General features: G+C 33.4%; 1 protein-coding gene across 2 annotated transcripts in view; it reads left to right on the top strand.

The window, feature by feature from the left end:
- The first annotated feature begins 820 nt into the window (after positions 1-820).
- The window catches only part of LOC136041415 (ATP-binding cassette sub-family E member 1-like), a 43701-nt gene continuing 30038 nt past the window's right edge, over positions 821-14483 (top strand). Inside the window, exons 1-4 of one of the 2 annotated variants that reach the window (XM_065726074.1) lie at positions 821-971; positions 5292-5520; positions 9720-9935; positions 13120-13339. In XM_065726074.1, the coding sequence (XP_065582146.1) occupies positions 5299-5520; positions 9720-9935; positions 13120-13339 (658 nt within the window). In that variant the 5' untranslated portion in view covers positions 821-971; positions 5292-5298. Of the gene's footprint in view, positions 972-5284; positions 5521-9719; positions 9936-13119; positions 13340-14483 lie in introns of both variants that reach the window. The other variant, XM_065726083.1, reaches the window with a different exon arrangement.

Here is a 14483-nt window from a genome sequence, read left to right as displayed (position 1 = left end):
TTTCCGAGGGATGATCATATCAAACTGGAGGTCCTAGAAATTTGGGAGAGAGCTCATTCGAACGTAAATTAAAATTTCCTTTTGAAATGACCATAAGGATTGAGCAATGGGAAAGTGCTGTTTTTTGTCATTTTATTGCACCAAACTACGACGTTGCCCAAAAGAAGACCAATTTGTAATAAATGTAAAATTCTGAGAAGTAAATCAATTTAAAAGTATAAAAATATTTGTTTTTTATATCCCACTGGAGATGAAGTTATGCCACATGGTGGCAGTACTGTATTTAACTAATTTCTTATTTTCCATTAATTTTTATGAAATTAAGCTACGTCTAGTGAAGTGTAATTGCGCATCAGCCATCATGAGGGGTGATTCGCTGTGCAGGTGGGGATGGTTGCGTAAAACAGTTACTGAAACTGCTAACCTTCCATGAAGCTTCAGATAAATGTAGAGTTAGGAGGGGAGAGAAGGAATTAATATACACATTTTTATGTAGCATAAATTATTACATTCCCAATTCTATGCAATGCTGGTACATAGAAGGAAAAGTCATTGCAGGCCATGAGCTCTGTCGGAGTATTTTCTTGGGAGGGGGGGGGCTCATCTTTTGAAAAAGTTAGATTTCTCTTTTACGTAAGATTTACAGTAAGATTTTCCTATGAAGAAATTCCGTCTACAAACATAAAGCAAAGACAGGGCCTAACGTGAGAAATCAGATTCTATGAAAATGACCTTGGGCACTTTGTATCACGACTTTTGATCTTGGTACGTAGAACAGCAGATATCCAATAGAAATACATTGTATTTATCCCATCCTGACATTGTTAACAATAATTCAAAGAACAAGAGAGATCATGTTGATATAAATCCTTATTTAAAAGTACTCTAGTCTTCATGATCATCATTTTCAATCCTTTAAGAACGGCTTTTATGAAGATTTTAAAAATATTATTTGAAAACTGTGTTTGTCGGTAGGCTAAATGATTTTTCTTTGTAATAATAGTATTAGCCTATCACTGATAGTTTTGGGATATAGAAAGTAAAGTAAGTTTTGTATCATTAAACGAGGCCTAACTTTGTTTAATGACAGCTCAGGTAAAGTTCTTCTGAATGTCTTAGGCTGTTGCTGAGAGTTTTATTCACCTTCCTCAACTTTTTTTAAAGCTAAGCTATACTAGCCTAAAACCCTCACTTAGAATTTTACCAAAAGTAATTTAAATAGGATTTGAAAGCATAGGAAAGGGTCAATGTTGGTATTACTGGAACAATTTTTTGGGGTCATGAAACTAGTGTTAATAGATGCATTTTGACTTTTTGAACATCTTTTCTCTCTTGCAAAACTACTGCAAACTCAGTGTTATGGAATAATTCTGGCCCAAATATTCTGGTATTTATACATATAGAATTGCAATCATTTCCATTTTGTTGATCAGATATTTGAAATTGCAAATCTGTAATAGTTTAGAAACAAATTTGGGCTATATATTTGCACATTAAAGGGGGTGGGGGTAAAGCATAGCATATATTTAATATGTAAACCAACCATTGCTGTATTTAATACATGCTATGTTTTACCCCCCCCCCCTAATGTGCAAATATATAATAACTCCATAACAGTGAGTTTGTGGTAGTTTTGCAAGAGAGAAAAGATGTTCAAAGAGTGAAAATACATCTATTAACAATAGTTTCATGACCCCAAACAATTGTTCCAGTAATACCAACATTGACCTAGGAAAGTTCTAGTTTAGAGGATTCTTGCTATCTTGGAAATAAGTTGAGATTGTTCAATTAAAATCTAAACTGGGGGTAAAGGGTTAAAGGTATATAGGCTATTAACAGAATAGTAGGATAGCCAAGAAACAAACTTACCTTCATAATCAGAATTCCAGATTATTTACCTTTATAATTAATATCATACATTTCTCATGTATTTATTGACTCTTTATCTTGTTGCCAGCAATTCAAATTATGGGTAACCTGGCTTTGACTAGATTTATGCTAACACAGGTGGCCTGTATAAACTATACCTAGACTAAGACAATTTTTATTATCTTTGAGGGTCAGTAAAGAGCTTAAAATTAAATTTATGAAGGAAACAAATGTTGTGTTTAAATTCTGATTGTCTAAATTGTTGTGTTAGATTTAGGATTAAATTCTGATTATAGACTTTGATCAACCAAAAGATATTGACCTTGGTGAAACTGGACAAATTTTGTGTTATGCAAGCTAAACCACAGAAAATAAATTTGCAGTACACATGAGACCCAAGGAAAATGTAATGTTGAGTCTTGTAACTTTGGCAAATGCTCTTTTTTTTAATGATGTTTTTTTTATGGAAAAGAATATGTTATGTATTTTTTGTGTAAGAATCCATTAGTTTAGAACAATTTTCAATAATATATGATCTTCAAAGAATCTGAAGATAAATACTATGTCTAGAGTGTGTTGTTTGACTTTGTTTTAGTATAAAATTCAATGCTTTTCCTTATACTTTGTATCTGTGCTATTTTGACAACCTGGATGCATTTAGACTCTTTGACTTAGTTTAATCATTAGAGCAAAAGTAGTAATAGTAGTGAAAAAATCTTAAAGAAAAAATATCAAAGGGGTTATGTAAGGCTAACAAAAATACTGAAAACAAAGAATTCAATAAAAAACTAAATTAGAACAATTAAAACCAAGAACCTGACACCAAAGACAAATCAGTCACCAATACCCAAGACAAGTAAAAAAAATTCAAAATCATTAACTGCTCTTGTTGGATACTAGTGAATGATTGCCTGGTGATCAGTCCATTTGCCAAGCAAGCAACCAATAATCAATTATATGTAGGAGCCATGTCATATGGTATCTGATTTTAATGTTTGTTTCTTGTCCACATTTGTTTCTAGATCTGAGACATTGGGGACATATTTCATTTTGTGAATGCAAAGGTGATTCAAGGTTTATCTCAGGGATGACATAAGTTTTAGCTTCTTATTTGAGAAAAGTGAAATATGAGTCACCTGTTGTTATGTCACCAGTATCTCTGTTCAAAGCTAGACCTAAATTTTGGTATTTATAAATCTCAAGAGCCTCTTTATAGTTATGGAGAACACCTTTGTTGTGAAATTAAACTAGCTTGGTTAAATAAAATAGCATGGTCCAGGTGGTCATAAGTGTGTTCTACAAGGGCTGAGTCAAAATAACATTCTTTAAAGATGACATTTTTCATCTAAGGGAACACAGTAAAGAATATCTGGAGTCTTTCTTTTGCTTGCTTAATTCCTTGGATACAAAAATAAAACTTACTCTAGAATCAGAGGTGGAAAGGTGTTTTCTATTTTTGGATGTCCTGGTGCACCATAATGACACTTGTTTTGAGCTTAGGGTCTATAGAAAACATTTACACCTTGACCAATACTAAAATTACTCTTTTCTAATCATTCTACCATGGTGAAAAGAGGAGTGGTCACTTCCCTAGTCAATAGAGCACTACATGTTAGTTCATCACATTTCCTTGATTCAGAGCTTGACCACCTAAAGTAAGTTCTATTTGGGAATGGTTATCCAGTTAGTTAAATACATTTTTTTTAGTAGAAAAACATATTAAAAAGTTATCAAGAACAGACACAGGAAGCACAGATCAAAATGAAAAATCAGTTTATCCTAGTCTCCCTCATGTCGAAGGGGTTTCAGACCTTATTGCAAAGGTCCCAATTCTTTAAGAATGACTCCTGAAACACTGTGTTTGTTTAATTAGGACAATAAGGAGCTCTTTTTTTGAAGTATCAAAAAACTTTAGCATAAAGAAAGAGGTGTTGAGGAGAGCCCCCCCCCCCCCCATATATGTAATAGTTTCTGTTTGTTTTAGGTTTTAATGTTGCTCATTACTGCATATTTTTTTTTATTAAAATACACTCCAGAGATGACATTAAAGTTGGACTTTTGGTGCCATAAGGCATTTTATGAAGGTGCTTCCCTAAGGAAATTATAAAAAATGTATAAGTGTGAACAGTAAATTCCAAATAACGTTAAACAACTGTCTTTGGTATTCTAGCACCCTATCTTAGTTTTTCTTATGATATGGCATTGTTTTAATGTGCTTTTTACAATTTTGGCCACTATGGGCTTTCTCTGTACTAAGGTACAGCTATTGGTGCAACCATGACCTTCAAGTGTGTTCAGGCTCTGGGCATGAAAAGCTCTTCTAATTTTCCTATATATAGGACAAAGGGATAAATTGTTGCTTTTTAGATCAGGGGAAACAGTTTTACATCAAAGGGGTGTAAAAGAAAAGACACACAATAATTAACCAAAAAATGAATACCAATTTGTTCAAATCAGCTTTTGTCGCCTTGGACAAAACAAGCTGAATTACATTTTGAGGTTATATTATTGATTTGAGGAGGGTTGAGCTGAATGTGGTTGACTTGAAGGGGAGTTCAGTTGGACAGGTTTGGGCTAAACAGTTGTTTAGTTGAATGAGGACTGAGTGAAATGAAGGTGAAATTGCACAGAGGTGAATATAATGGCAGTTGATTTGTACAAGGATTGAATTATATGGAGGTTGGATTGAATGTGGTTGAGTTGCATTGATATTATGTTAAATGGGGGTTGAGTTGCATGAGAGTTTAGTTTTATGGGGTCAGTTGTACAAGGGCTCAATTAAATGGGAGTTGAGTTGTATGGGGTATCAGGTGCGCAAAAGTTCTGTTAAACAGGGGTTGAGCATGAAAAGGGTTCAGTTAAACTGATATTCAGTTGCTTGGGGGTTCAGTTGCACAAGAGTTCAGTTACATAAGGGATCAGTTGCATGGGGGCTCAGTTACAGAGGGGTTCAGTTGCTGTGGATCCTATAAAAAGTGTGGCATTCAGAAAATATTTTTCATTAGTATAAAAAAAACCTAGAGGACAACCCAAAACTAGATACCAAGTTAATGGCCTTTTTAGCTTCCTTTGGGGGGAATATATGTGCAATTTTGAATGACAAAATTTAAATACTACAAGGAGGGTTACAGAATTTTATAAATGTCTTGGTGGGGCATTGTCCAAAATCAGTTGGGGACCACTGCTCTGAAGGCTCATGTGTTGCTCCTATTTTTCTAAAAGTGTTAAGTAGCTTTTGACTTTTCAAAGGTAATCACTTGAATGCAATAAAATTGTCTTATTTATGCCACACACAAACTGTTTCCTTACTGGTGGGAATACTGTATAGAAGATTTTGATTGGCTCAAATTAGTGTGAGCTAGATCTTGCTATTTTAAAATTTCATTGTGAGTGGGGCTCAATTCATAAGATTAAGGTTTTAGATAAATTATGGATGTTGCATCAAGGAGGAGACAAACAGAAGAAACAGATAAACTCACTCGAATTGCTATTGTCAACCCTGAACGATGCAAACCTAAACGATGTCAACAGGAATGTAAGAAGTCTTGTCCAGTCAATAGAACTGGGAAATTATGCATTGAAGTACAATCTACTGATAAAATTTCCTCTATTTCTGAAACATTGTGCATTGGTTGTGGTATCTGTATAAAGGTAAGAATTAGCAGTTAAAATGTGCCTTTATTATTTTCAGCTTCTAAGCTTTCCTTGGATTGTATATTCTCTTAAAATTAATCTCTGGTTTTGTATGCTCCAATATTGAAAAACATCTCTAAGTTACCAAAGATTAAGCTAACCTAACCTAGTTTGAATGAAAAGCAAGTTGCACTATAATGAAAAAGTTATGAGCCATGGCTAATTGGAGAAAACACCAAGACAGGTAGTCTTAGTCAGACACCAACTTGATTTTCATTCAAAAAACTTAGCAAGCTAAGCTGTATTTCTTTTTCTTTTTTTATTATTATATGATTATGTGTTTTTTTTATAACAAAGGAGGGTAAGTTGAGGAACCCTGAAGAATTAGTTTAAAACAGGGGAATAGGCTAATAGGGATGGTTCTAAGTAGCCCTTAAGGTCAGTAGGTCCTGAAGATATTAAACTTCAGAAATGGGTATTTGAGACTAAGATTAGATTGGTAATGAAATAGGGAGCAGAAGTTTTGGGATTTGATAAGGGTGTTATATTAGAAATATTACAACTATTGCATTATAGAAGGATGCTAAGTTTAAGTGAGAGGTTTAATAGCTTAGTTATTAAAGGTTATTTGTGAATTTTGTTGTTAAGAAGTAGAGTGCTATCAAAAATGGTGAAATATTGGGAAAGAGGGGCAAGTATGGAAAAGCATAGGTTAGTGAGAGAAGCATTGGCAGAGTCTCTGTTAGACAGAAGAAGATGTTCAGGGATGGGGCATACTAAGGCAATTTTTTATTCTTGTGGAATGTTGGGTGAATTTAATAGAGGGTATGGTAGAAGTAAGCAAGTGTGAGAGGTGCCCAAACATATATTCTGTTTAGTCAATTGGGAAATACAGAATTGGGGGTCTCAGATCAGAATATCTGAATCTCTTGGGTTTTGTTCTTGGGTAATAGAGGCAAGAGGAGAGGAAGTATGTTCTAGAGTTGGGCTATCTAGGGAGGATATTAAGTGGGTAATTTTTGGTAGAGGTAATTTTATGCCATTTGGGGGAAGAAGAAGATATTTGGGAAGGGTTAGAATGAAGAGTGGTCCTTATGCTTTTCTGATGTGTGGAGAGTGGGAGGAAAACTTATTGCATTTTCTGGGGAAGTGTGAAGGGTTAAAGGTCTTGAGAAAAACTTTCTGGAGTGGATGAGCCTTGGGTAGAAAAATTGATGGGAAATGGATATTTTATTAGTATCAAGAATCTGGTGTGGTTTATTCGTGTAGTTATAACACATGGTGAGAGTCTTACGGAATGAAGTTGTTTTTGTTTGTTTGTATTTGTGTTTCTGAATGGTTTTCATTATTTTGTTAATTGGATTTGTTTTTGTTTTTTTTACCTTCAGGTCAAATGTACTGTACACGGGGCTTTTCAAGTCAAATATATTATACTATGACGCTGCTTTGAACAGGTCTTCTCCATAGGTGTCACTTGTCACAATGTTTGCATGGGGAGGACAATGTATTTTACTTACTGGCGTGACATTTTCACTGACTGATTTGTGTGATATTACTGTAAAAAGGAGGCTACTTCATTTTTTTTCTGTAGACTGATCTTATTTTTATCTATTTTACGTCGTATTGCCCATTTTTATTATTATGTTTTAATTTAATAAAAAATTTACACCAACCTCTGAAAGTATTTGAGGGGAGGTCCTCCCTCTCCACCATACATGACGCCCCTGTTTCCACCAGATCTGAATCTTAAGGAGGATAGGTTGTAAGTTTAAAAAAAAATAGTGAGGGTTTTTCCCACATTTTGAAACAAGAAAATATGGTCTTGCAGGCTATTCATGATAAAAAGAAAAAATATGGTTTCGAAAAAACATATTAATTTATGTTTAGTGTCACAAGGCGGAAAACAAATAATGTTTTAGTGTGGAATAAGATGCAAATACCAGATCATAAACAAAAATGAATAAAAACTTAAATTAACTTTATATGTATGAAGTAGGCTAAAACATATTTAGTTGCCAAAATCGGAGATGTAAGCCAAAATAGACCCAAGCGTACATATAACTCATTAGTTCTTGTGAGTTTACACCCTTTAACCTCCCCCTCTTGGACAGTGCTCAACTGTCAAAGAAATTGAAAATAACTTCTTAACCTGGATGATGTGAATAAGTGATTTACTTCTATCGTTTTCAGATAGTGATACCAGTTTCATGTCTTTTATTGGACTGCCAAACCTAAAAACAATATAATGAAAAATTAGAACCTGAATAGTGATCTTTTCGGTACAAACAAGACTATTTACCTGCTTTGGATACATTCCCCTGTCGTCTTTAGGTAGCTAATTAAACTCTAAATAAATTAGAAATTAATATAAATAAAAACATTGATTCTTAAATATAATGCAAGATAGAGGCAAAATGACAACTAGACTCCTTAACAACACATGAACTTGGCTGCTCTATTGTTACTTTTGGAAAGTAGACAAACTTTTCCAATGTATCACATTCTAATAGAGTGCTACCTCTTCCTTGGGATAATAAAACTGGAAATTCACAGTTTTATCTAAAAGAGTAAGATAAAAATGCAAGCCATATATGAAGTTGAATCTGAGAATCCTTCATATTGAAATACTGTATTGACATACTGTATGTATGTCATACATGTCTGTATGCATGTATGTGTAAGGTCAATATAATACTGTATTGACCTTTTTATTGACATTGCTAGAAAGTAAATGATTTTTTCAAACAGTAAGGACAAGTAAAAACAAAATTTATTTGTTGCTTCTTAATTAATTTCATTAATTCCTGGCAAACTATGTGTGGATGTTCATTTGACAAATGAATTTCCATTTGTATATGTTGTGTGTTTTCAAATTGTTATTAAGAAAAAAAAAATTCTTCATTCTGTCTATTGATTAGCCTGTTATAGAACTAAAGCAAAACCAAAATTCTGAAAATCAACCTGACGTTTTATGTAGCAGTCGCCAATCCTTTTTATATTGAGAAACAAAATAGCAGTGTGACTAGGAATAATTGTAAATCCTTTAATTCACAGCCCTACTTAATGCCAATTCACTGATTGTAAATGGAGAAAACATGCAACGGTTTTATTGGGACAGTCACTGCCAGATTTCAGGTCACCAATGAAATAAAATATTTTTTTTTTGTGAATAAAAATTGCGTTTTTTTTTGCGTCCTAAGCAAAATTTTGCTTAGGACGAAACTTCTTTATGCAAGGAGTCTTTTTCTTTATTTGAGAATTTTTATCTGGAGAATTTTGATTTTAATCAGACCTGACAGCTGAAATCCTCATAGTGACGTCGCTTGATCATTTTCACTTGACGAATTCAGTATTTTCTGTAAGAATTTTCGTTCATCAACATGTAAAAATGCTAAGGAAATAAAAATCCTAATACAGTTTTACCATTACTGGTCAATTGTATCTAATTCCGGGTATAAAAAAAAGTTATAAAAGCTGCCAGTGTCACAATTCCACAGAATTCCAAAAGCTGACAATAATTTAGCTGCACTGTGTTTAGACAGTTTTTCTTTGAGCAAAAAGTATTTTTATATTTAAAAACGGTATTTTCAGACAAAATCTGCTAACAAATTTCACTAGGCCATAAAAACTGCCAAGTAGCATTGCTACTGTACTACCCCACTTTTTGAAGGGGGGTCTACTTCATTCTGGAATAATAATAATATGTTCGATTGTCTATTCTCTTTTTTTTTTCTTAAAAACTTGAATTAACTAAAATGAAGGGGACCATAATGAATTAATGACATCGCAACCAAACCAGAAGAATGATATTGTAAAGAGAATATGAGCACGTAATCAGCTGTAATAGATCAGGAGGGGAGGGGGATGTTATCACCCCTGTCTTAAATGATGTTAGCTTATATCTAAAGGAATCTATTTACCACTAAGGAGGATGAACCTATCTCCCTCCTGGCTTGAACTATTTTATTATTTATATTTTGAAATCAATCAATCAAATTAATCAATTGAAAAAAAAGAAAAAGTCTACAAATCCAAGCCTGTTGCCCCCTCCCCCTTCCCTCCTGTCAAGTCCGGAATACGTATCTGGCAGTAAGCAGTGCTTTTTCTGTAAATCGTAAAGTAGAATAGCATATGGTAGTAATTTCCCAGTAAGTGTATTATCTATTCTTTACTAAAAATTTCTGTCATAATTGGCTATGCATTTTGTTCATTTGCAGAAATGTCCCTTTGACGCTATACAAATCATTAACCTGCCAAGCAATCTTGAGAGGGATACTACGCATCGGTTCTCAAAAAACTCCTTTAAGCTACATAGACTTCCAGTCCCTAGACCTGGAGTAATTCTTGGTCTTGTTGGAACCAATGGCATTGGAAAATCTACCGCCTTGAAAATTCTTATGGGAAAGATTAAGCCGAATTTAGGACTTTTTTCAGTAAGTATCATCCTGTTTTATTCTAAATGCTAATAGTCTGTGCATTTAGTTATACTTTAAAGTTTCTGATGAGTGTACAGAACAATTACTTTAATTGTAAGTTATAAATTTTAGAAAGACTTGCATTAGGATCCAATCAGCTGTATCGAGATTAATTGTAGTTACCAACAATATTAAGAGTAAGTACAACGACCTAGACTGCTTCCCGTAAATGTTTGTTCAACTACATGTATTTGTCTGTGGCGTATTAAATATAATGTCAAGTTCTTCCTAAGATATTTTTACACCAGGCACATACACAAGAACTAATTTCCAGGGAAATGAAAATATATGACATAATAAGGAAAACCTCAAAACCTTAAGATTTGGAGAGGGCTGAAAATACTTGTTGCCTTTGTACGTGTCTGCCTTGTACCCTCAAATAAAAAATAGAATCTGAGTTGATAATTGGTGTTGCTGTTTAAGATCTATATGTTTAATATCATTAAGGGTGAAAAATCTTCATTCTAGGGTGAAAAATCCTCCTTTTCATTTGAATTAAGTAATTCTGGCGTGAAACCAAATCCTTCTTTTTGTTTATCTTTCTCACACAGGCTAAACCAACACGCTCCTTCATTACATTGTAATTTTGCTTTGTCTTCTAATAGTAGATTTCATTATGCAACATTTTCGTTTGCAAATCAATGGGATTTTGCTGTTTCTTGTTCTATCCCTTTTTCTTTAGCTATTCAGGGTCATTTGTCATCTTTCATAATTTTGCATGCCCCATAGATACTAAGGACGATACGTTCTAAAGATTTTAAAAATTATTTACTCTTTCCATGAAAAAGATAATAATACCAATAAAAAACGAACAGAAATTAATATGAAAAATTTTATCCACAAAATAAGTTTTTCTAAGAAAAGTTAAGTATTAAACCTAAAGAGCAGAAATCAATAAATAAATGAAACCTAAAACGCACAGAAATTACAATAAATAACTGAGTCAAGCTAAAAATGAAAAAAAGAAATAACATGAGTTAAAATAATGCTAAAATAACACGTTCCTCATTCAGTTGTAATTTTCTGCAAAGCAGTTTATCATCATGTATAATTTTGCATGAGTTATAAATACTAAAACGGTACGACCATTCTCGGGGGGGGGGATTATATAGTATGTACTCTTGAAGTGTGTTCATAAATATGAAGCCAGTCTTGGGATTTTTATTTTTATTTATAAAAAAGGACTCTAAACGGCGTTTCTCAAACTTGCGACCTCTCTAGGCCGTTTTTTCTTACCATAGAATTCCCGGGTGACCATTTTCAAAGAAAATATGGTGCCGTTTTAAAGAAAATTTCTTTTAATAACTATATACACTGTCGCTCGTTTAAAGAGAGTAAACTTATACAATTATTGTTCGCTGTGATTTGTTGTGATTTTCGTTCTTGCCCGTCTTCTAACCGTATTTTTTGTGCTTCAAATTCTTTCATCATTCCCTCTGAAATTTTTACCATACCTTTTGCTTTAGCTGTTTGGATTCATTGACTACTTTCATAGTTTCGCCCTATTTCATATATACCACATAACTTCTTTACCAACTTTTCTTAAGTATTAATTTTTGCTTTAGTACCGTCGTTATGTAATTCAGTAACAACCAGATATATTTCACTGCACATAGCCTCTGAAACATCTACTTTAACCAGATAATGGATCTACAGTCTCTAGACTACAGGCTTTCTACAAATGCAAGTCTACAAGCTTTTTGACATTTTGGCAAGATGTTGACCTAGGTCAATGAATCTCTCAGGAATGGATCTATTGCCCTAATTAGGAGCAGGGTTTCTACGGCCTTATAGACCTAAAGTGGGCTTATTAGCGATAATTGTTCATAGAAGAATATTCCCTTTCACGGAAGATGAGGCATGCGGCTTAATTACTTACACAAAGACGTATTTCTGAGGTGACTTTTGTGTGACTTTTTCACCTCACATTCTTTCTTTCTTGAGACACAAATTGCTAAATTCCAGTTAATTCGAGCTAAATTAAATTGAGAGAGATTAAATTAAGATAAATTAAATGAAGATAATTAAATTGAGTTTTCGGAGACAGTCTTGGACTATGCAGCTTCTTCACCATAACACTCCACTCTTTTGGGAAAGATATACAAAATGGTTCGGCCATGGGCACTTACGACTTAAAGGTGCCCAAAAAGGTTCTAAAGGTGCCTGGAATGGAATATAATTTTCTAATAATCGTTACTAAAACTGAAAATTCCCATCCCAAATGATAGCTGTACTAATCCTAATGGGTTGATACCAAAGATCTGAAGCCCCCTCCCCCTGCTTATATCCTATATAAAATACGCTCAGGTGATCATATTTATATAAAAAGGCGTGTTTCTGAGGTGCTTACAGTGTAATATTCACCTAAGGCCGCGTGCAAGAGAGGGATCAGGGGGATTTGAACTCCCACTTCCAAAATGTTTGTACGACTCGTAAAAACATAATAGAAATGCATAAAAAGACGTTTTGATGCTTTTTTTGTACCCCTCCCCCCAGAACAAAAATCCTCAATACGGCCATGCATTCACCTCACATTCTTCCTGTGTAACCAAGACGATTCGGAAGCTAAATACTATGCCATACTAAATAGAAAGAATTTCTTACTCTTTCTAAACACCTAGTGTCAACATGCATAGTTGATACATCCTCTAAATACTTCTATACTCTTATAGTCTTAGAATATTAAAAGTACATTTATCTTCGGCAGTGGAAAGATACCGTCATTTAGTTATGGGTTTTTCGTCATTTTAACCAGTGATTTTACTGCTCGATATTTCTTTGATTCTAAATTTGTTGACCTTTAAATAGCTGTGCATACATTTCTATTCATACACTCGTACATTTACGGTAAACTTTATCGTATTCACATAAAAGTTAGACGTTAAAAAATAAAGTAAAGTTTCCTTGACTTGAGAACTATATTGAGCTGGTACTAGAATTGAGTAAGAGGCAAGACTAGTATTCATCAAGTGGTGACAATATACTTGTGTACCTTGTTTTAAACCTATTGCATCCTAGCGTGGCTTTGTCTTTGTAGAAACATTGAACAATACAATGAAACAAACCATCTGTTTATGTCTCAGTAAAAATTTAATAATCTACGCTATTTTAATGAAAAAACTTCTTCCATTTTTCCTTTCAGTCTCCTCCTGAGTGGTCAGATATTTTAAGCCATTTCAGGGGCAGTGAGCTACAGAATTATTTCACAAAAGTATTGGAAGACAATCTTAAGTGTGTTTTCAAGCCACAGTATGTAGATTCCTTGGCCAAAACATTAAAACAACAAATAAGTGTGGGAGAAATGCTTGATAGAAAAGCAGACTGTCCTGAGAACGATCCTGTTTCCATCCAGGATATCTTACGTAAGCATATCTGCTTCTTTTTCTTGGACCTACAATCTTCTCTGCAACTATTTACGCGTCGAATAACATTAATTTATTCTCAATATTTTACTCTATACGATTTATTAAGTATATTAAAAATATGTTCAAGGGGTGTTATGTTAAAACTTCTTTTTAGTGATAATATTTGTTTTAGTAAGTTGCATCTGAATAGACAAAAAACAATAGTACTTAACGTGAATGAATTTCAGTTTTTCAGAAAAAAAGAAGTTTTCATGTATAATATAAACATTTTATTCAAATAAATGGGGAAAAAAATATATATATATAAATTTCGGAGAAATATCCATTTACCGAGGATAAGTTAGATAGGGGTGAGTGTCTGTTATTGAACTCAAATTGTTTGCAGTAAGATCAGAGTGTGTGTTTTCTGTATTTTAAGGGCTGTCGTTTGACTTTTTCTTTATTGATTTTATATTGCTGCAGTGTAATTGTAACTACATGATTCCTGGTATTGATTGTCAAAGTAATCCTTAACGCTCGGTTTTACTGAGCACAAAGTTTCTTTTATAATTTTACCACAAATAATTGTGGGATTGCCGCATGACTGAAACCCCCTTAAAGGTTCTGATGTTGTCGCACTTTACTGAAGACTAAAAAGATCTTAATTGTCTATATGTCCTTAGAAGTAGGACCAAATTGCACTAGTAAAATTATATCCATTGACACAGATGTACTTTGTATTTTTATTTTCTTTGAATAATGATTCAAAATAGGTTTAGTTGCCCGGAAGTGTAAATGACACTAGTGTTTTTGGGAGTTTGAGAGGTTAGTAGCTCAAATATTACCTCGGACTTTTCTGCATCTCAATTATACTTAGCTCATTGTAATATCCATTCGTTTTAAGTTTTCTCTCTTATGCAACTTCTTATTTGTTCGTTTTAAGTTCCGATATCTATGTATTTTTTTTTTTGTGAAAAGTGTTTTCTTATCTAGTTTCGTAAGAAAAAGAAGAAAACTGTGTTTTCTGATAATTGTAGGACTGTATTGATCTTTCAGTTGCAAATATCAATAGGTCACTACATCATGGAATTTGCCACAGAATATGTTAACAAGAAAGTAGATTTTGGAAATATTATAAGCCCATTTTGATTTAGCAAATTTA

The sequence above is a fragment of the Artemia franciscana genome, chromosome 2 (assembly GCF_032884065.1).
Source record: "Artemia franciscana chromosome 2, ASM3288406v1, whole genome shotgun sequence".
In the NCBI taxonomy this organism is placed as follows: Eukaryota; Metazoa; Arthropoda; class Branchiopoda; order Anostraca; family Artemiidae; genus Artemia; species Artemia franciscana.
The sequence above is the reverse complement of the archived record's forward strand: the minus strand, read 5'-3'. Positions and strand labels throughout refer to the sequence as shown.